We start from the raw sequence: 20,977 nt of genomic DNA, 5'->3' as shown, positions 1-20,977 counted from the left end.
TTTTAGGTTCGTCACCTCTGGCAAAGCTGAGGCAAGATCAAGGTTTGGACTTGATGATCTCGGAGGTCCCTTCCAACCCAGCTGATTCTATGATTCTAAGAGGTCAGAGTGGCAGAAAGAAGCGTGTCAGAGCTCCAGCACTCAGCATGCTGGTCACAGCGTCTGTCTTTGGGTGATTCAATGAGCGCAGCCCGGGGCAGTGGGGGAAGGGATCGCTGGCCCCTCTCCACAGTTTTGGAGCGAGAGGCACGGCGAGGAGCTGGGGAGTTTTGTCTGCTCCACAATGCCAGCGCTCAAAGCGATTCTGATCCGTTTTCTTTCGCAGGGTGATGCCCTCAAGTTTTGATGGGAGCAACACCAACCGGTTTTAGTGTCAAACAGAGCCACTGTGGCATTTCGGCAGATGCTTCAGCTCAGCTGCAATTATTGCCGGCAGAAGGGTGGCCAAGTCCCTCGCGTGTGAGGAACAAGCAGGAGTCTTCCTCCAAGCCCAGTATCACGTTATTCTGCCAAGAGCCGGGAGAGGGTGCTGTTAAATTTGGCGATCGTTCCATTCCTCTCCACGTGCCGCCTTTCCCTGTTTGTTCCCCCCCCGGCCCCGTCGAACCGGGCGCTTTTTAACTCCTGGCTGCAGCGGATTTGCGCTTTGATCAGCCAAGATATAATAGCCCCTGATGAAAAGCATCTTTCACTTCATTATAGTCGAGCTCCTAAAACTGGAGGGATCGGAATTCGGGCTGCAGCTGCTGAGCACTCGTATGGTAAAGTCACACAGACCCTTGGGGTAAAGGATGCCCCAGAGCTCGCTTTGAGCTGGGGCTCTGCCAAAAGGGCCCCTAAAGCCCTCGGCCATGAGCTGTGCTGGATGTAAAACAAGAGGAACTGCCTCTGGGACAGGGAAATTATCACTGTCACGTAAACAAGCCTTTTGTTTTGTCAGGGGTAGACATTTGTTAAAACTGGGTGACTTTGTAAGATTTTTCTGCCCTGTTTTAGGATGAAAATAGTTATAAACAATTTATAAAAGGGAGAAGAGATTGCTTTTCAGCTTTGAACCAGCCATGGAACCATAGGACCTCTCTGCATCATAGACCTAGTTAGTTTTTAACTCAGATGAAAATGCCACCCATTTAAAATAAGTCTGAATTTTCAGTAAAATATAAGCACCTTCTAAACTGCTATCCAAACCTGAACATTCAAGTATTTTTCTCTCCCTCCCTTACCCTGATTTTTCAACCCCTCCTCCACATCAATGGGTTTGCAAGTGCCATGGAAAAAATGCAGCAGGAACAAAGAAATGGGAGATGCAGAAGGTACAAGAAGCATCTTTCACTGCTCAAGGGACTTTCTGCAACTTGTTCAGGCAAGGGCTGGCTCAGACGTGAGCTCCACTGTGTCACCCCATCCTCCAGGAGAAAAACACACCAGGACAGGCTGTGAACAACTGTGCTAAGGGGGGCTGAGAGCAGAAAACGGGATAACTGTGGGATACGAAGTGATCTTGGCCCAAACTGTGTTCAAAACACAAACCAGCTGTCAGCACACAGATATGGTGTATTTGTAGAGTATTTTAATTTTTTTAGCTGAGAAACACAAAACAAGGTAGAGTTCAAGGCATGCAATCAGGCACTAAACTTCTCCAGCTTGTTTTTTTTTTGTGCTCATACCTTCAGTGTAAGTTCTACGAAGAGCAGCAGATCCTATCTTTAATCTCTACAGAAAGCAACTGAGCACCCACTTACAGCCTGAGGTTCTATGTAATGTTTGCAGTTGTTCCTGGAAAGCAGGATTTACTTGTAGGGAAGCAGTTCTTTCTCTGTCTGTGTGTTTTGTTCTATGCCACATGGAGCAAATGTCATCTATTTCCCAAAGTAAGTTTGGCCAGTGACAAAATCAACAGAAGTAAAATAACTGAATCCACATAGACACAAGCTGCAATTACAGCTATCTACTTGCTAGGTTTTAATTTGATTACTCTTCTACTGAAAAATACAAATAATCTAGTGAATAGGAAAAGTCTTGGATTTCTGTACCTTGCAAGTTTACTTCTTGGTGTTCTAAAAATAAAACAAAACCAGATACCATAAACAAGACAGCCAATGGGGCAATCCACTTTTTACCTCTGAGGTAAAAGAGCAATTCAAAGATTAAGAATTTTGTGGATTTAGGCATATTAGAATCATAATAGGTATTGAAATAAACATCACAGGTATTGAGATGCTGCTAAAAAATACATTTCAATTTGAAAAACTTTTGTCTGGCAATAGTGTAAAGCACCTTGGTGTCTACTCATATGGGGCACTTGCTTTTAGCAAGCAAAGACAGTACCTGGCAGGCAGCATATTGCCAAGGAAAATGTTGTTTATAAGCAGCTACAAACAAATATTTTCTCTCTTTAATGCCCTACCTTTGTTCATGCAGCTCCTGGTTTTATTCTTTCTATTTATTTTAAAACATGATAGTCAAGGAGTCTTCCCCCTTGCTCATGCATTTTTAAAATCAATATGATTAAAAATGAATCTGCTGTGCATCCATGTGATGAATGTGGTAAGAGCTCCTTCTGCATTTTCCCCATGAAGGTCCCCATCCTGAAGTTTTCAATATCACTGAAACCTCTGCAGCAAATACTGGGGAGGGACAAATCCCAACTCCTAAACTGGTTAAACTGCTCACTCCCCAGGAATTCAATGCTATCAGAAGTTCCATCCTGTGCTGTGGCAGGCACTAAGAGATCATTATTACAGTGGGTTTTCAGAAGAGGTAATCCTGAGATTACAAAGAGTTGGCAAGTCCAAAACTGGATGATCCCATTTCCTAGGACCTCTCAGAAACAAAAATAAAGAAATAGCTTCATGCACGTGTTTAATTCATCCCTATTTGATAAAACATTGAAATACAGCTTAAACATGAGGTCAAACACCACAGGAAGTGCCTGAAGTAATATGACTTCACCATCAAATCTTTTGAGAGCATAATAGGAAAAATAACTCAGTGCATAAGAATTACACCTTACAAACATATGGAGGCACTGACCTCTCCTTTGGTTTTCTAAAAATGAGCAGGGTGTGTAGCTCTGGGGGAAGAATCAGAACTTCCATTCCCACTTTTACATCTAACTAGGGAAAAGGCCATGGAAACAACTTTCTTTGTACATCACCTGAAAGAGTGGCTCAGAGTTAAAGAGAAATAATCAAGTCTAGAAAGTGAGTTTGCATTCTCAAAAATGGCAGCCTAGATTTAGCTTAGAACACTGATAGTGACAGTAACATGTAAAACATATCTGGCCTTTCTGACAAAAAAAGAAGTATAAAATGTTCAAAAGCTAACTGTGCATTGAAATTAGCCAGCACATAAACAAAAGTTCAAGACAAGCAGTGCAAAAAAATGAAAAAGTAAATAGTGAATGTGAAACAGCTAAACTACAAACTGAGAGGCTTGTAAATAGAGTAGTTAATACACTTTCCCAACTTAAACTGCAATTCAGTAACACTGAAGTGAATTAATTAAAAAAAATATTTGAACACCTGAAAAACAGTCCCCCAAGATGTGCTTTGCAGCTCTGACACATTCCCAGGACAACACAGGAGCTCATTGGGAGTATCTTCCTTTACCCTCCCTGACATTTCATCTTTCATGGCATCAGGCAGAAATAAATTCCCCTTCCTCTTAAGTTTGGTGTGAGAATGGCTCAATCCTTGTGCCAACCCCCTGTTCCACTGCAGCTCTCCAAAAAGTCACAATTAGGAAAAAACAAAACCCTGAAATACTTTTCTGGAGCAAACAAAACAAGGCAGGGTGACTTTAGTGGAGAGATTTTAGTAAAACAAAACCAGATTCGGTTTGTTGGTCCTTTGCCAAAAAGTGCTCTTGCTGCAAAGAGCAGGATTGTCCTGGAGACCTGGGAGAGACCAGATGCTTCCCAACACCAGCACCTGACACTGATGTTCCACAGACATGCAGGACATGCCCCAGGCAAGGTTTGCTGGAATCAGTGTGCCCTAGTGGGATATTTATTGTCACGTTTCCTAAAGGCAGTCAGAAGTTCTTCAGAGATACTGTCTATTTTAGGGCTTCTGTTCCCAAGGGAATAAAGATTATTCCACCTTCTGAAGAAAGTGATTGTCTACTGCAAAAAATAAAAAAAAGGGGGGGGGATTTAGGAAATATAGAAATTAAAATTATGACTAGAGAAGTATTTTGATTGAACAATGAAGGCAAAGCTAAACAGGTATCACTGTGAAAGAAAGTCACATAGGAAGGGATTGGATTCTACTGAACTTCAACCTGAAAGATGCTGTCCCTTGGTGATTAGATTTGCTATGAATGACTCATCCACAAAGCAATGTGAAATGCACTCCTCAACAGCTTCTCCCAGCAGCTCAGGATGTAAAAGCTAGTCACAAATAAAAACTGCAAGGCAAAAATAAAACAACAACCACCCTGTCTCCCATTTCTCATCATCACTGGTGACATTAAAGAAAACACAAGAACTGAAAGCATTTTAACCTGTGAAATATGGAAGGCAATTCATGCTATGGAGGAATATCTCAGCCTTTTATCCAGGAAACAGTCTTTCCATGGGTGCTTGGTTAATAGCTATCATGCAAAAACAATTAGTCATTCAAGCAATTAAGAAGGTCATCTCCTAAAAAGGTTTGGAGCTCTCCAAAGCCCTAAATGCAGCTGCTCTAAACCTAGACTGTTCCTGAGTGTAACTTCGTTACTGTGTTGCCTCTCCTGAAGAGATTCGTTGTATCATGTGTTGTAAATTCTTGATGCTCTTTTAGCTGCAGTCTGAGCCTCTGCTGAATTCTCCTCTTGCTCCTCACACTTCTGATGGTTTAGGAATATGTCTGACTTTAGGAAGCGGCTGTAGCTGTCGTACTTCATGAGGTTGAATATCTGGTAAGAGAGGGGGAAAAGAACACAAAACCAATGACCTGAGGAAAAGGAGATTTTTAAATGAGAAGGACAGTATCAATTCTAGGGTGCTTTTGTCCTGCCAGTGCTAAAGCACCACTGGAAAAAGTGAGACACTGAAAATACACACTTCCAAGTCTCCAAGGGGCTGCACGTACCAAACAACATTGTAGGTTCCATGGTCACTGTCTGGCAATAAAATCCATATTAGTTTAAGAATCAGACTATGTTTTTCACAGTAGCCAACTCTGCAAACCTAATGCTGAAGGTGGGAGGTGCCATGCCCTGGTCACTCTGCAGGATGGTCAGAAGCACAAGCAGGACAGTGCCTGGTGCCCTCCTGAGGTAGGTTTAAGCTTCCAGAGCTGCCAGGAGTGAAACCCAGCAAGGGTGTCCTCCTGGGAGGGGGTCTGGAAGATACTCAGAGGGACAAAGCAGAGCTGAAGAAAGAGAGGGGCCTTTTATACACCTTTCTGGCTGCAATTCCTCTTGAATATTACACAGTTACTCATTATGTATATGGATACTTGCGGAAAGCCTCTAAATAATTTACACAAATACTGAAACTTCAAACTGAACCTAGACTGAAACAACTGGTTTAACTGAGGTTTCTTAAACTTATGCCAATATTCCCATCCTTTTTAGATCACTACATCAAGATTGGTCTCAGGCCAGCTCAGAAATGTTGCAGGTACCTTCCACAAAGAGCTGATCCAGTGCAGACATAGTTTACCAGATAAAATGTGGTTTTAAATTGGTGGTGGATTAAAGTAGTGCCTTTATGCTTTACACTAGGCCAAGAGCTGCCCCTCTTCTCCTGGCCAGCATGGAAGCATGAAGTCAGCACCAAGTACAGCTTTTCTCTCCCAGGGCTTGAGTTCAGGCTCGTCCCTCAACATCACTTCTGCTCCTCTATTTGTATCCAGCACAGACAAAAAAGCTCCAGCTCTTTTGGAGCTTTCTGAAAACAGAAAACCTTGGGAGAGGAGTCTGGAAACTGTTCAGGTGTCAAGGTCAGGACTATATATTTAAGCTGGTCTTGCAACAGAGGGGAAGAAAAAAAGTTAACCTCAGAACTACAACTGAGGCAAAACCAAAGCCAACATCACCCTCAGCCTGTTATTTCACTGGAGCCTCTCTGAGTCATGTTTCAGGACTGATTACATTTTATGGTACTCAGAGTAACCCAATTTCCAAGACAAATTTCTGGATTCTGACCTGCATGTGTGGCTAATCCATGCCTGAATAACTGCAGCTTTACCTTTACAGTCTCCCTTCTAGTTGAGAGCAAAAGCAGGTAACACAACTGTTTGCTAGGAGGAAGAAAACAGCCTTAAACTGCTTTTTCATTCCACATCTTCAAGGAACCTGGACAGATAAAGGCAAACACCCAAAACTTGACTGTTTTTGTCTGTGTGTTTGCTGAAATAGCTCCCTTACAAGTAAATTACGTGGTGGATTTTACCAACCACTGTTCATTTGCATATTTAAATATTTAAGTTCATGTTTAGAGCTGTGGAAATACTGTTATATAAGCTACATATTGGAACATGGACAATCCCAAAGCACCCACTCCATGTAGACCCTAATCAATGCAGACTCTGATCAATGCAGTTAAACAAAGCCAAGCCAAATTATACCTCCAGGCATTGGCCAACTACAATGTAATTAAATTTATCCAAGCAGCTCAAGGGAAAAAACAGTAAGGGAGATGTTGCCTGTTAAAACATCGTGTCAGTGTTAAGAACTCTTGTCCCTGGTATCTCTTAAAGCATCTGCCAGAGAGACAGAGCACTGTGAGATCAATATCTTCTGCAGCCTGGTCAGCCAAGTGCACAGAACAGGCAGATTTTATGATCATGTGCAAAAGCAGAACCCTCTTTTGCCCTTCCCCTCCTCCCATTGCCTTTGTGGAGCAGCAACATTCACCCTTCCAGTATTTTTAAACACAGATTTCCATGAACCACTCTCTCACCACTTCAGTCAGCACCAACAACTGCCCAAAGCCATTTGTTTGAGGCCACCCCGTGAGCACAAACCCACAGCCCACCAGTAGCACCAGTCAAACCAGCAGGTCTCTGGAGAAGCCACGTGCTGGTTCCCAGCAGTGCTGCAGATCAGGCTGGGGCTTTCCAGCTCTGCCTCTTTACACTTCAGACACACAGCACCAGCAGTAGTTAAGAATGTTCTTTAGAAAACAAATTACACCACTCTTCATAACTTTATAAGGATTGAAAACTAGAGAAGACCATAACTCTTCTGAACTATTATCTAACAGCAGTAAACAGTAGCTGCAAGCAGTGGAATCCTGCAATGACCCATAAACGTTCTGCATTTGTTTGTAAAAGTTCCCAGACTGTCTTCCCACACTAGTGGGATTCCTCTACCATTGGTCCAGCATATTTCTAGCATGTCATTTGTAAAACTGCAGAATATTCTAACTCCAGTAGTCTCTCCAGCTTCACTCTCATAATCACCCACTCTGATTTACCAGAACATTTCTTTTTCCCTTCTCCCCCCCGAGTCAGAAGTTTTTCCATGAAAAACTCTGCTTCCTCACATGGAAATTTGAGTTCCAGACATTTCCACTGCTAATGACTTGGAACCTGCTTGAAAGACAGCAGAGCCTTTGCTCCTCAGACTCCTTCAACTGACCCAGCCAGACCCAACTAATGTGTTCAATACCTGACTGAAATGGGTTGAAAACATTATTTAAATCACTGAGCTGTTTCTCCACAAAAGGAAAGAGACAAATGGAAAATGCAGGTAGTCCTGAGGATGGTACAGGATTTAAAAATAGTACTGCAAGTGCTGGAAAGCTGCAGATAAGAATGACTCACTTCATAACTTCAGCTTTAAAATCAGCTAAATATCAAGAAAATTCACCACCCAAAGACATGCCTGCAAGATATCACCTAATTTCTGCCAGACCTCCCAAGTTCTTTGGGAAAAGGCAAAGCAGACACCAACTTCTCCAAGTTACAGAAGAGGAGGCTTTTCAGAAAACTGTGTTATGTTCATATCAATACAAACACCAAAACAAAGCAAAATGAAGACTCTTGAGCTCTCAAGGAAACCAGTGGCAACTATGGAAACAAACATCAGCAGTGACTCAGCACAAGTGAACACACAGGAAAACCAAGACACAGAGTTACTGAGCGGGGGGAACACAGGAACCCGGGAGAAAACTTCACCCAGTTTTCCAGGAATGTCCTGAACTGGAATTAGAATGGCTGCATGGAGTGTCTTAATTAACTGGCCTTGGTTAGATGGGGCCCAGAGCCTGTGGTGCCTCAGAGCAGCTGCATTTAACATCCCCAGCACGGAACCAACCCAGCTCTGTGCCCACCTGGCCAGTCAGGTTCCCAACCTTCCTACAACTCGTGCTCAGAAAGCAGAGTGCATTAAAAACAGGCAAAAACTGATGAAACTGTGTTATTGAACAAAATAACTTTACCTGGTCCTGGAGCTTCTGAAACATGAGAGGGTGAGGTGTCTCCAAGATGGTCTCACTCAAACGGGACTGCCCTTCAACATTGACCTGGGAGGAAGCTTTGCTGGACAGGAAAGTCATGTAAATCTCTTTAGCTTTTTCTTGCATCTGCAAAAGGACATATTTATTTACAGCATTACTTGCTGTGTAGATAATCTCTGTAATCTCAATAATGTGTTGTTGGAGACAGATCTAGGTCACTTCTTGAAGTCCACATCCTAAAACTAAAACATATTCTGAATTTAAAAATAAAAAGGTAACAAATACACATAGATCAGCTTACCTGTGTGTGTTCATCTGTACTGGAAGAAAAACATCTCTGCAGGCAAACATCTATACTGACATCAGTGGAAGCTACCAGTAGTGAGCACTTGGTTTAGAGCAAGTTGTGGTGTTTGAATGTGAGTATCCAGCGTGGAACTGCTCAACACCATCAACTAGGCCTTGTCTTCACTACTTAGAAGGCTGTTTTTACTAACAGATCATCAGTATGTGCAAGGAATACAGAGGAAAAACACTGTGGAAACTCACTGCAAGGCAAACCTAGGCAAAGGTAGTGTATAATCTGTGTTAGATAACTTATGCTGCAGGGTTTATCTTAACCACTGCCTCAGAGCAGCTCACCTACCACACTGACCACATGAGCCAAGAAAACACCAACAACTTGACCAAATGGTAAAGATAAGGCTCCCAATAGCCCCTGAAAGCTGATAAATAAGGGTAGGTGTGACTTGCACAAAGCTGTTTGTTGGTGTCTGCCCTGATTTCAGAGTTCTTCCCTTGGCAAACCAGTACCAGCAACAACATCTTGACCCAACCAGCACCTTTAAACTTCAGAGGAGTGAGTGAGTGGTCACAATCCTCTGAATGCAAGCTCCTCCTTGACCAAAAGGTTGGATAAGAGAAAGCCAGAGGGGTAGAAAGAGCCAAGCCAGGCCAGAGGCTGCTACAATCCAAATTCTGCACACTGAAAACAGGAGCTGTGTGATCCCAAGCCTTGGGTGCTCCTCAGTGTTCCCCACAGCCCCTCTGCTGAGTAACCACAGCCCCACAGCAGCTGGAGGGCTGTGCCTTTGATGGGAAGGGGGCTTGAAGAAGGAAGCATTTAAACCCCTGCTCATGAAGGAGCCACAGAATTTCTTTCATGTCTTACAGCTGAGATACATTTGCATTTGGGGATAATTAGAACACAATCTGCATGTGTTTGAGTATTCAGGAGGCCTAAAGAGTTAACTATCTCGCTGCTGAAGGGGACACACATTTTCCAGTATTTTTAAAACAGATTATCCATCTGATGGGTAGAACGTTACATGTCAGGTGCATTAGATCACAATGAACTGTTTTTAACAATTTCCAATCTTTCCAGTTTCACAGATCAGGGAGGACTGGGTCAGCCACATCTGTTCTACATGAGCAATTAGTCCCATTGATCAGAATTGTGACTGGCAAAGTTAATGCCCTAATGCAGACCCAGCAAAGCTGCCTGAGCTATTATTGCAGGAGCAAGGGATTGCACTGCCTGTCCTACCTAAATAAGTTTGAACCTGCTGTCAAAATTCCAACAACATTTGAGAGAAGGGTAAGGGACCAAAAAAAACCCTGCCCTCCTACTGAGTCAGTGGAAAAGAGGAAATAAAGGGAGAGGAAAAGCAGCACACACACCCAGGGAAAAGCTGCAGTATGGGCTTAAAAGTTATCCGCTCTGCTCGAGCTGTCAGGGTGTCCTTAGCTGCTGGCTATTCAAGGCAGATGGAGCTCCACAGCAGGCACGGCACAAGGTGCTGCTTGCCCAAGGACTCAGGAGCAAGCTGGGCACTGCAGAGAAAGAGCAGAGAAAGGCTGGAGAGGAAACACAAAACTAGAAGTGACTGTGGGGAAGTTTAAAGAGCGAGCAGGGGAACCAGAGGACTGCGTGGGAGGTTGGTGAAACAGGGAGGCTCTCTGGATTTTGTGAGGAAGAATAACAAAGAAAGGAAGTGAAAGAGCTGTGGCAGAGAGAGGGGACCATTGGAGAGGCACGGGGGACCTGAGTTTATAGCAATGGGAAAACATGGAAATGCAGAGCTAAACCTCACGGGCTCAGCTGCAAACAGAAGTGTTGTGCCACATCTGTGCTTCAGCAGCAGAGCATCAGCGTAACTACAATTTATAATTTGTTTTAAAGAAAAAGTGCAGCTAAAGCTGCCGGTGTGTTTGTGCACACCCCAAATGTGATTTGGGGAGAGCCAGGTTCAGGTGGAGGAGACAGGGTTGGCCCCCCTTCAGTCAGTGGCATTCCTTGTTCTGCATCAGCCTGAAGCTGATGGCCCAGCACAGGGGACTCTGCTCTGGAACTGAAACAACACTTAAACTGGGATCTTGTTCACAGGTGGTTGTTAAAGGATTTCTGGCACTCTTCACTCCCATCTGTGTGCTCCCCCCAGCATCCGTGCCAAATTCCCGTTTGCAGCACAAAGCTCTGTCTGCAGCAATCCCCCTCACTATTTCAAGTGGATACAATATTATTTCCCACTTCCTCTCCTAAGGTCAAACTCAGCTCTCAAGCGTGAGTGTGGTTCCCAAATGGGGTGGATGGAAGCCCCAGATGCTCGTCAGAGCAGGCATCAGCAGACAGCAGCTGTGCAGCATTACCCTGTCCTGCTAAACCCCTGCTACATTCCATGTGGGAAGAGACAGAAGGAACTCCTGAATATGTAACTTTGTTCTGAAACCATTCTCTGCAAAACTTCCACGTGGATATTTTGGTGGGCTTTAGCAATAGCTGAAAATATCCCCTGCTGCTGGAAGCATTTATTACAATCTGTAATTTATTTTAAAAGCTCAGCTGCAAGAGCAGAAACATTAAAACCCCGGGAAGCAGCACCAATGACATGTTGTTTGTTTCATTGACAGTCCCAAACGCAACAACACATGACTAACTCCAATAAAACACTTAAAGTTAAATGTTATTCACTGATCCCCACCACTCCCATCTCCATAATTAAATATGTGCCCTATGATGAGGAACATATGGGTGGCAGAAGAGCTCACTGCTACGAGTGGACTCGACCTAATTCCTGCCAGTGCTGCCTCTGGTCCCATGATCCAGCACTCCTGGCTGCTCTCACTCAAGAGGAAGGGCACAGAGAAGATGTGTCTGCACAGCATCTTGTAAGATCTGCCTGTGTTGGCCTGACCTAAGTCAGCTCCTGGCAGAACCCACGTGACTGTGGTGAGAGTAACAAAATTATTAAGCCACGAGGAAAGGCCCAGGGTATTTTCTTGGAATGGCACTAATGCTGCTGGTCTGCAACCAAAGGAAAGCAGGAGCAGAGTGAGCCTGCATCTACCTGCCAAGACCAGAAAGAACATGAGGGAAGGACAGAAGAGTCACTGAGCCATCCAGTCCATCCCACTGGAATAGCAGCCCATCCAAAATCAAAACCTGCTCCAGGCTGGCACAGGAAGGGTAACAATGAGCACCCCTGGCACAGTGGTACCTTTGTGCAAGTTTAAACTGACCAAGAAAAACTCTACACCAGAACTCTCATGTCAAGTAATGAGAAGTTTCTTATACTTTAAAATAAGGGGAAAAAAAACATTTATAGAATTATGGAATGGTTTCAGTTTGAAAGGACATTAAAGGTCATTTAGTTTCAACCCTCTGCAGGGATTTTCACTGGATGAGGCTGCTCAGAATTCCACCCAGCAATGGCTTTGAGTGTTTCCAAGGACAGGGCAGCAGCCACCTCCCCGGGCACCACGTTGCAGTGTCTCCCCACCCTCACAGCAAAGAATTTCTTCCTTGTATCTAATCTAACCCTGCCCTCTTTCAGTTTAAAGCCATTCCCCTTGTCCTGTCACTCCAGGCCCTTGTCCCAAGTCCCTCTCCAGCTCTCTTGGAGCCCCTTTAGTTACCAGAAGGGGCTCTGAGGCCTCCCTGGAGCTTGTTCTAAGCTGAACAACCCAGCTCTCAGTCAGATTCCACAGCAGAGATGCTCCAGCCCTCTGAGCATCCTCGTGGCCTCCTCTGGACCCACTCCAGTCTGGGTTAAACTGATACCAGCTTCATCTGGCCAAAAGTCTAAGTGTCTTTGAGTTACTTTCTGTGGTAAACCAGTTTTAAGGAGAAACAGGTTATAAAACAGGTAAAAATTTGTTTTTAGAATGCTTTGCTTACAGTAAACAGACACAAACTGATTTCTGGAAGAGTCACTTTCAGAAGACAAATTCAGGCTTCGTGCTATCATAAACACTGGAAATATTTCTATTTTTAGTGCTTTTCCCAGCTTTGTAAATTATCTAAACAAAGGCATCCACAAGCAGTAGCTATAAAAACTCTCTGTAAGTCTGTGTCATTCTAAAGCACATTTATTCCAGCCAGTTAAAATAGTTTGGGCAGTGCTGTGTAATGATTGGTACTGAATAATTAATCCCAACAGAACCTAGTTCAGTCTCTGTCCATTCATTTGGCAATTCATTCAAGGATTCACTAAGCTCTTATCTCTGTACATCACTTTACCATTTCCTGGCACATGCAATCCTAAAATAGCTAAAAATATGGAAATTATTTAGCAAGGGAAAAACATAATTATTATCCCACTGCAAGGCATGGGACCTTACAGAAAAGCAGACTGACTAGTTGTTCTTTTCTGAAGAATATCTGCATTTGTGGGCCTTTAATGAGGGAGGGAAGCAACTGAATACACCAAGCTGAAACAGCACTAAATGTTACAAAGTGCTCAGTCAAACCCAACATTTTCCTCTTATTGGAAAATATATTATTTTGGGAGGGGGTATTATGGATTTATCAACACCAAAAAAATATTCACAACTAAACAAATTTGAAATTTCTCAAGAAAATAACAGAACCAACAAAAAAAAAAAGAAACCAGTCACAAAACACTTTTTCAGAAGCAACAAAACATGATAAATATTTTAGGCCTGACTTTATAGGTTTCAGAGTCTAAATGTGAAAGTGGATCCTGTATTTCTGGTGGGTCTAAATGTAAACCAAGGTCTAAGCAGTGGAAAAAACTTATTAGAGGTGGCTGCTGAAAAAATTTCCAGTAGAATATTTGCTACTAGAAAGATACAGCTTTCATGAAAATGAATATTGTCTGCAGGTATGTACTGATTTAGATAATATATTTAAATAAAAAAAGATTTTAAATAGACCCTCACTTTTATTTGTTTTGTAACTTGTCATTTGATAAGGCAAAATGTTACATTTTGGTACTGTAAAATATTTTTGTTTGTGCTGTGTGTTTTTATGTTTCACTAAAGAATCACAGTGGTGTTTGTTGCCATGTAATAGCTGCTATGCTTTAAAAATGTCCTGAATGAAATATCTTTATATTTGCAAGCAAGATGATGCAACACCATTAATGAATCATGAATTAATAAACCTTTTACTATTCCCAAGCAATTACAAAAAGTTCAGAGGTTTCAAAACATGGGAAACTTGACAATTTCAGCATTTTGTTTTGATTTGAAATAGAACAGCTTTGTTTCCAAACAATTCCACCACGATGATTTTAGTGCAATTTCTTCAAGCACATTTATTTGCATTCACACAGAGCACGTTATACAACAGGAATGTTTTAGCTCCACCTCTGCTGAGTAAACTTTGTTGACAACTAAAATCTGTTCAGGAAACATACCTGTTTTTTTCCCTGTGTTTTCTTAAATTCTTCACATGCTAGCCAGAACAAAACGTTTTCTTCACTAAATTCCTTCTTTAAAAATTCCTAGGAAAGAGAGAAACAAACACACAAATGTTAGAATTCAATTTCTCAGTTGTTTTTCTCTCTTCCTCCTGTAGCTATTAAAAGTAGAAGCTGCTTACAGTGAATTTTACCACGAGTTTACACAACCCAGTGTAACAGAAGCACTGCATTAGTGCATCTGCACATACCAACACACAGAGGAACATCACATATTCTGCATTTTGGAAGCACATTCCAGGGGGATGATGGGCTACATTTAATCTCAGAGCACATCAGTAACTAACAGGAATAGTTTCTTCAGCCTCCCTTAAATAACTCGAGCACTTTTACAGCCACTACTCAAAGGGAAATCCAAAAATATATGAGCTCATTAGCTGGTGAGTGTAATGAACTATTTTAATGAGAGTCACAGATCACCTGAGATTCTCACTTGGTACCTTTCTGATTTTTCTAATGGGTAAAATCTCTACAAATAAAAGTGTTTCTAAACATGATCATCAGTGGCAATAAATTCCCTTGAGTAAACTAAAGCAGAAGATGTATCAGCATTCTCTACAGTGTTTAACCCAGCACATTGCTCCAAAAGTGAGGCAGGCTTTAAAAGGGGAAAAATGAGCATTAAATTTATTTATGAAACATAATGGCTGAAACCTTTATAGCTCCAAGATCATCAGTTTTCTCTTTCAAGAGTTAGAAAATAGAGATCAAGCAATGCCAAGAATTAAACAACACCACGATTACTCTTTTTTTTTTTAAGAATTCAGAATCAGTGTTTTGTACTTCTAGTTTACATCACTTGTTAAACCAGTCTGCCAGGACACCATATTATCCCAGAGCATTTTATCAGTAGCATTTTCAAGTGGGTAGTTCCTATTCTTACATCTAACAAGGCAAGAAACCTTGAAAAACCAACTCACCACCCTCACCTAATTAAACCTCAAGCCATTTCGAGCTGCACAAGCCCACACTTGGTAGTAGAGTGCCAGGGAACACTTTTCAGTGCAGCTGCTAAACGCAGATTAAGAGTCGTCAGGCTCAGAGCCTGTCAGTGGTAACTCTTTGCTTAATGGATGAGAATAAAGAGCCCGGGATGATAAATAACACTTGGCAGGAGGGAGCAGTGGCTCAAGGACTGCAGTTTATCCCACAGCAGCTTGTCAGGAGCAGACAGATCCCATTAGGAAGGTGCAGCCAGGAGGGAGCTGCCCCGGGAGCTCAGCTGGGGGCACAGCTCCAAATGTGCCACCTCTGCTCAGGGCACGGACCTAAAGGAGCCACCTCTCTGTGCCCACAGCCTGGCACAGCTGCACCCTGACTCGTGCAGCTTTAAATGCTAACTCTGCTCTACAGAAATCCCCATATAGCCACCCTAAATCGTTTCACTCCTTCGGGGTCCTCCAGGAGGTTCTCCAGCGACGTGGCCCATTTTGAGGTTCCTTTCAAGGTCTGGTGGCTGCTGCTCGGGTGACCCTCGCTGTCATTTATCTCTGGAAAAAGAAAAAAAAAATCGAGAGAAACACCATCTTCTTTAGAAATGGCACAAATGGCAATCACACATGCCCCTGCACCCCGGGATTACAGCTGCTGTCTTTAAAGGAAACACCATAAAACTGAAGATAAACACACACACACACACACACACACACACACACACATACTGGAATTCTGCTTTCTCTGTGAGGAGGTAAAAATTCCTTACAGTCAGATAATTCATGAGCATTAAGGAGGCACTGTCACTGTTTTACAGGAGGTCAAAAGCACCTTCTGCCTGTGGAACACAATGACCACAGTCTGTGTCGTAAAAGCATCATTTTGCTTTTTTTCTGACACTGTCTGCAGCATGGGCTCCTGTGAAGCAATTCCTGGTCAGTCACACATGTGAAATTTATTTTTAAGAAAAGAACCGTCACTGGAGACTGGAGGTTGGGTAAAAGCAAAGAGAGAAAGAAAAATAATGCCTTTTTCAGCAGGAGAACCAGTCCAAGGTGTTAACCCAGTCTAACTGGGAGGAAAGACAGCTGGCAGAAGAGCCTCACTGCAGCTGAGTCAACCTGGTTTGGGGCAAGGGGGTGGGTTTTCTCTTTGTTTGTTTCCAAGTCCACTGAAATTCTCCTTTTATAAGGTGCACTGGGCTGTGCCCACATCTGCTCTTCTCACAGGCAGGAGAGATGGCACACAGGTTGTATCTTCCCTATCCCAGGGACAAATGAGTTGCATTCAAGGCTGGTGATGAAAAAAAAAAGAATTTTTTGCTGTCTACCCTTTGGAAAACCTATTACTTGGAGGGACTCCAAGGATTTGCTCATCTGAAAAACTCTAAAACAGACATAAAGTGCTTGGCCTTCTCTCCTCTCACACACAAAATACCCTGGGAAGGCAGGAGGGCAGGCCAAGGGAAGTCAGAATGAGAGCTCCATTTCAGGTCACTACACACTGGAGAGGTGCACAAAACCCTTCCTGGAACCAACACAGCCTCTATTTATTTTAATAACTCCTTCATTCCACTCCACCAACCTTTTGGAAATACGGATCATAGCAACTTCTGCTTAAGCTCTGTTAAAAAACCCTTCTTCCACCATGAAACCAAACCTCAGGATGTATCTCAAAAAACTATCTGTGCAGAGCTGTGCTATCAGATGCCCTTTTCAGCTGGTAACTGGAATAAATGCTATGGTTAAAGCCCTGCACAACACTGGCACGACAGCAAAGCCTCCGGGTTCTGAGTTGGTAGGAAGATGGGAAGTCTCTCTGTTTTCCTAAAAGTAAGATGGGGCACTGTTCTAAATGAAAGAGCATCCCTTCTCCTGTGATAGGAGCGGGGTTTTTACATGAGAAGCACAGTGTGGGAGCTAAAGGCCAGCAGCCACAGCCAGAGGTTTGCCCTCAAGCCACTCCTGCAGCTTCAGACGTGACACCAGCACAGCCAGTCAAAGCTGCCCGGGTTTGCCCCCTCCCCTCCGTGCAAAAGGATGTGGTTCTTGGTTATCACTGGCAACATTTGTTTTAGCAGCCTGACTCAAAGTATCTGGGCTCCTAATCTCAGTCAAATCTGTGAGATTGAAGTGGGAATAGCCAAGTGCATTGGACCAGAACACAAGAACCTCTGAGGAGCTTGAACCTCTCGTTACAGTCGTGCTCACCTGCAAGCAGAAGGGCAGCTCTGTGTGTGCAGCTGCTCATGGCCTGAAGAACCAGGCCATTCCCTTATTTAATACACGATTTAGAACAGAACACGTGGAAATGAGATTTTATTTCTAGTGTTTCTGTTCCAGCCAAATCTTCAGTGGACATTAATGATTATTTTGAAAAACACATATTTCAACGAGCCAGTGCACCACAGGGCAGACCCAGGGCCTGGAGAACCTAAAAAGAATAAATTCTGGCGAGCAAAGGCCAGAACAAGTGCTCCATATACCCAGGATACACTCATCTCCTTCTCCTCAGCTGCTTTCACTGGTCTCTCATTTTACTGCTGGTTATTCTGTGTCCTCCCTGATCATCATTCTCACTCCCAGCCTACCCAGCTTGATTCTCTACGTTTACATTCCCTTCCTGCTCCTCCTTGTCAACATCCCAACTCTTCTCTCGCTTATGATCCTGCTCCCCTTCTCCCTGCCTTCTCCTCCTGCAGCATTAATAGAAAAAACACTTGGTTTTGAAGGGAAGACCTGCATGGCTCTTTCCCAGTGTCCACTCTGCTGTGCCTCGTGCAGGGCTCTGTTACTCCGCTTGTTTCCTCACTTCACAAGCTCCCCACAGCCCAGAAAGTCCTGTGCTACCAAGATGAGGCTTTTCTGCCCATTGCAACCCTTCTATTTACCCCTTGCCTCACTCATTCTTGTTGAAGCTGGGAGCTCCCAGAGCTGTGGGATGTCTCAGGTGCTGGGCAGCTCTGCTGCAACCCCAGCTCAGCCCACACCAAGGCAGGGGACACCAGGCAGACTCTCAGTACAAACATAAATGGGCTGCACGTGACACATGACAGTAGGAAACACCCTGAAATTTTATGAGGACATTAAAACTGCTGGGTGTTTTTATTATAGCCCATTAAATATGCCATCACCAACATATATTCTAAAACAAAAGTGACCCAACCCCACCCCTAGCTGGGATCATAACTTCCCACGCCACATGCTGGTTTCATTCAGCAGATTTGAAGTGTGATTTCCAGATTTTTTTTAAAGAGTTTAAAAGACAGAAAAGAGGTTTCTGACTTCTGACTCCAGAAGCTGATCCCCAAATCCACCTCCCACAACACATTACTAAATTACCTTAAAAATTATACTTCCACTGAAGTACAAATTAATGAGTCTGAAACTATTTATTTGAAAAGGCAAGACACCAATAAGTGAAGTTACATGAATGATTCTCCTGAAACATATTCAACTCTGTTTGGTATCTATAAAGAAAACTTTCTCCTGTTAAAATCCTCTCCTGACAATATATGCTTGGAAATAACAAGCTTGATCCCAACGTTTAACAATACATATACATTTGTAAGATCATTTCAATGAGGAAGGCAGACATCTGCTGATAGAAAAACTGGGAGATAATTTTGTGCATCTAAAAGGCTATTACAAAATGGTAGCACTTCCACCAGTATCTCTGTAAAAGTAACACACAGGATGCACAACAGATGATAAATACACTAACTACATTTCCAACACTGCAACATGCTAATTGTATTTCATAGCAGAGCTTGCTGTCTTTTACTGGGGTTAGAAACCAAGAGGCAGAGAAAGCCAGCAGAGCACACACACAGCAGGGCACAGCTGTAAAAGTTTTGTGCTGAAACAAAACTTTCCACCGAGTTGAAAATGTGCTTCAGAGACTCGACTGCTCCCACGATGTGCAGCCAGCACAGCAAATGACTGAGTGCTTGTTTTAACAGCACCAAACTTCAGAGGATCCCATGCTAAGATAACAAACAGGCAGCTACATTAGCTGGAGCATTATTGCAGAGGAGACTCATATAGAAGCTGCCTTCCCATCACACAATAGCCCTGCAGCACCAGACTGCGGATAAAGGCTCTTTGTGTGAGAGTGGTAAGTGCAGCACTAATAATGCTGCAATTATCAGCTGAAGAGTGCTATCAAAAATGGCAAATGTTTGCATTCTCCAATCAGGAACTTGGACTGAAACCACAGAAAGCGTCAATAACATCAACACATACAACTTTGCAAGTCAAAACTCATGGTTTTGGGCCTTGTTTTTGAGCGAAAAAAATAAAATAAGTGGAAACCCGTCAAACTGTGAGTGATTCAGACCCAGCTAATTGAGTTAGACATGCTGATCACTCTGCCTTCCAGGGGCACTACAACGGTTTCCCAAGCTGCTGCCACTCTCCAGCTGTTGATATCGTGGCCCATATCAAGCAGCACAGACTCACACCCTTCATGGAATCCCTTCCTAAACGCCTGTTCCAACCATCTCTTTCCCACACACGCCTTTTGCAAACTCCCTGACAGATAAATGTCACACAAACAGTCAAAATGACAAAAGCACCACGTAAACAGAACGTTCCTTATTCCATATTCAAGCATTAAGGTAAAACAAGAAAAGCCATCTCAATTTCTTCTCGAAGAACTTCTGACCACACCTGCCCTTATTCACCTGGATCATAAAGCTGCAAGCCATGAACCTTTATTACTTTAAAAGTGCTCTGAATACCTTGTCTTTTCCTATGCCCAGCAGAAAGCCTATCCAGCAACAATCCCCAGTCCAGAATTAATAAATCCAAGGTATGAAACAGTGGGAAACTTCATAAGTAAGCAGCTGAAAGGGGGAAATTCCCTTACTTTCCATGCATCCAAGCATCACCAGATGAATCCTCGCATAACAATTTTTTCCAAGCAGCAGCTGAGTTTTAGACCTTTTCCTTACAGCAGAGCTGCCCTTCACATGTGTTGGTTGTTCAGAGCATGAGCCTCAACATCCTCTTTTGACTGTCTCTAGCAACAGATGGCTCCTGGATTCCACTTTTAACTATAAGGAAGGAAGCTAAAGGGACGTTCCGCTTTTGTAGCATCTCTGGAAGTGTTCGCCAGACAGATACCCTTAAAAAAAACAACCAGAGAACCCCAAAAAAACCCAACCCAAATCAAGTCTAGACAAACACCGCAACTGGCTTTTCTTAGAAAGATTGCAACTTCTTCCTGCACATAATGAACTGTAGTATTATTTTCTAGGATTCGGAGATTGCTACTTTTACCCCAGTTGTTTCAGCACCGACTGATCTCAGATATCACCGCCCCGGAATGGACGGACTCACAGCACACAAACGCGGTACAGCGCCCGTCTGCAGAGGGAACTGGGAAGTCCCGCATTATCACTCCTGGGTAACTTCCATTCCAGCTTAAGACGCTCCCTCCAAAGGCGAACTCTTCAAAGTCGATTCCCAGCCTGACTAACAGCACTCTGAAGCTCTGGGCTGTTACCTCGACCCCAGCACGAGCAGCCCGCAGGAGCTGGGCGCTGAAAAGCGGCTGATGAGGCAGAAGCCCGAGCAGAGCTCGGAGCGCAGTTCCCTGTTCCGCGGGAAGCGCCGCTCCTTTCCCGGCACGGTCCCACCGCGCATCCCGAGCAGCGGCACCGCCGCGGGGCCGCGGGGCAGCTCCGGCTCCGTCCGCAGCTCCCGGGGCCGGCGGGGCAGCGGCGCGGCCCGGGGACCGCCCGGGGACCGCCCGGGAGCCCCCCGCTCCCCCGCGGCGGCGCCGGAGCCCCGCAACCCTCCCGGCCCCGGGATCCCCCCCCGGCCCCGTTACCTGAAGGCGGCCGCTTCCTGCTGAGCCGGCTCACGGCCCGGTTGAACATCCCGGGCGCCGCTCGGGCCGCGCTGCCCGAGCCCCGGGGCGG

At 44.0% G+C, this 20,977-nt stretch overlaps 1 protein-coding gene across 2 annotated transcripts; it reads right to left on the bottom strand.

The window, feature by feature from the left end:
• Positions 1–1,550: 1,550 nt before the first annotated feature.
• Positions 1,551–20,977, bottom strand: RGS10 (regulator of G protein signaling 10). Of its 2 annotated transcripts, none has more exons than XM_027705743.1 (5): positions 20,887–20,977; positions 15,490–15,608; positions 14,056–14,142; positions 8,378–8,521; positions 1,551–4,902 (listed from the first exon to the last, which is right to left on the bottom strand). In XM_027705743.1, the coding sequence occupies exons 1-5, from the start codon at positions 20,933–20,935 to the stop codon at positions 4,756–4,758; spliced, it is 546 nt and encodes a 181-aa protein (XP_027561544.1). In that variant the 5' UTR covers positions 20,936–20,977; the 3' UTR covers positions 1,551–4,755. The 2 variants fall into 2 exon arrangements, with proteins under 2 accessions (XP_027561544.1, XP_027561545.1); XM_027705744.1 differs by lacking the exon at positions 20,887–20,977 and adding an exon at positions 19,921–20,391.

Source organism: Neopelma chrysocephalum, unplaced genomic scaffold (genome assembly GCF_003984885.1).
Source record: "Neopelma chrysocephalum unplaced genomic scaffold, ASM398488v2 Primary Assembly neopelma1_347, whole genome shotgun sequence".
NCBI classification, from domain to species: Eukaryota; Metazoa; Chordata; class Aves; order Passeriformes; family Pipridae; genus Neopelma; species Neopelma chrysocephalum.
Note: the sequence above shows the minus strand (reverse complement) of the source record. Positions and strands in the feature narration are given on the sequence as shown.

Excerpts from the sequence above, each read along its gene's own strand:
- RGS10 (XM_027705743.1), bottom strand. The coding sequence starts at position 20,935 with ATGTTCAACCGGGCCGTGAGCCGGCTCAGCAGGAAGCGGCCGCCTTCA. Across the intron at positions 15,609-20,886 it reads CAGGAAGCGGCCGCCTTCAG|AGATAAATGACAGCGAGGGT; the intron begins GTAACGGGGCCG and ends TTCTTTTTCCAG. Across the intron at positions 4,903-8,377 it reads TTCAGAAGCTCCAGGACCAG|ATATTCAACCTCATGAAGTA; the intron begins GTAAAGTTATTT and ends CTCTCTTACCAG.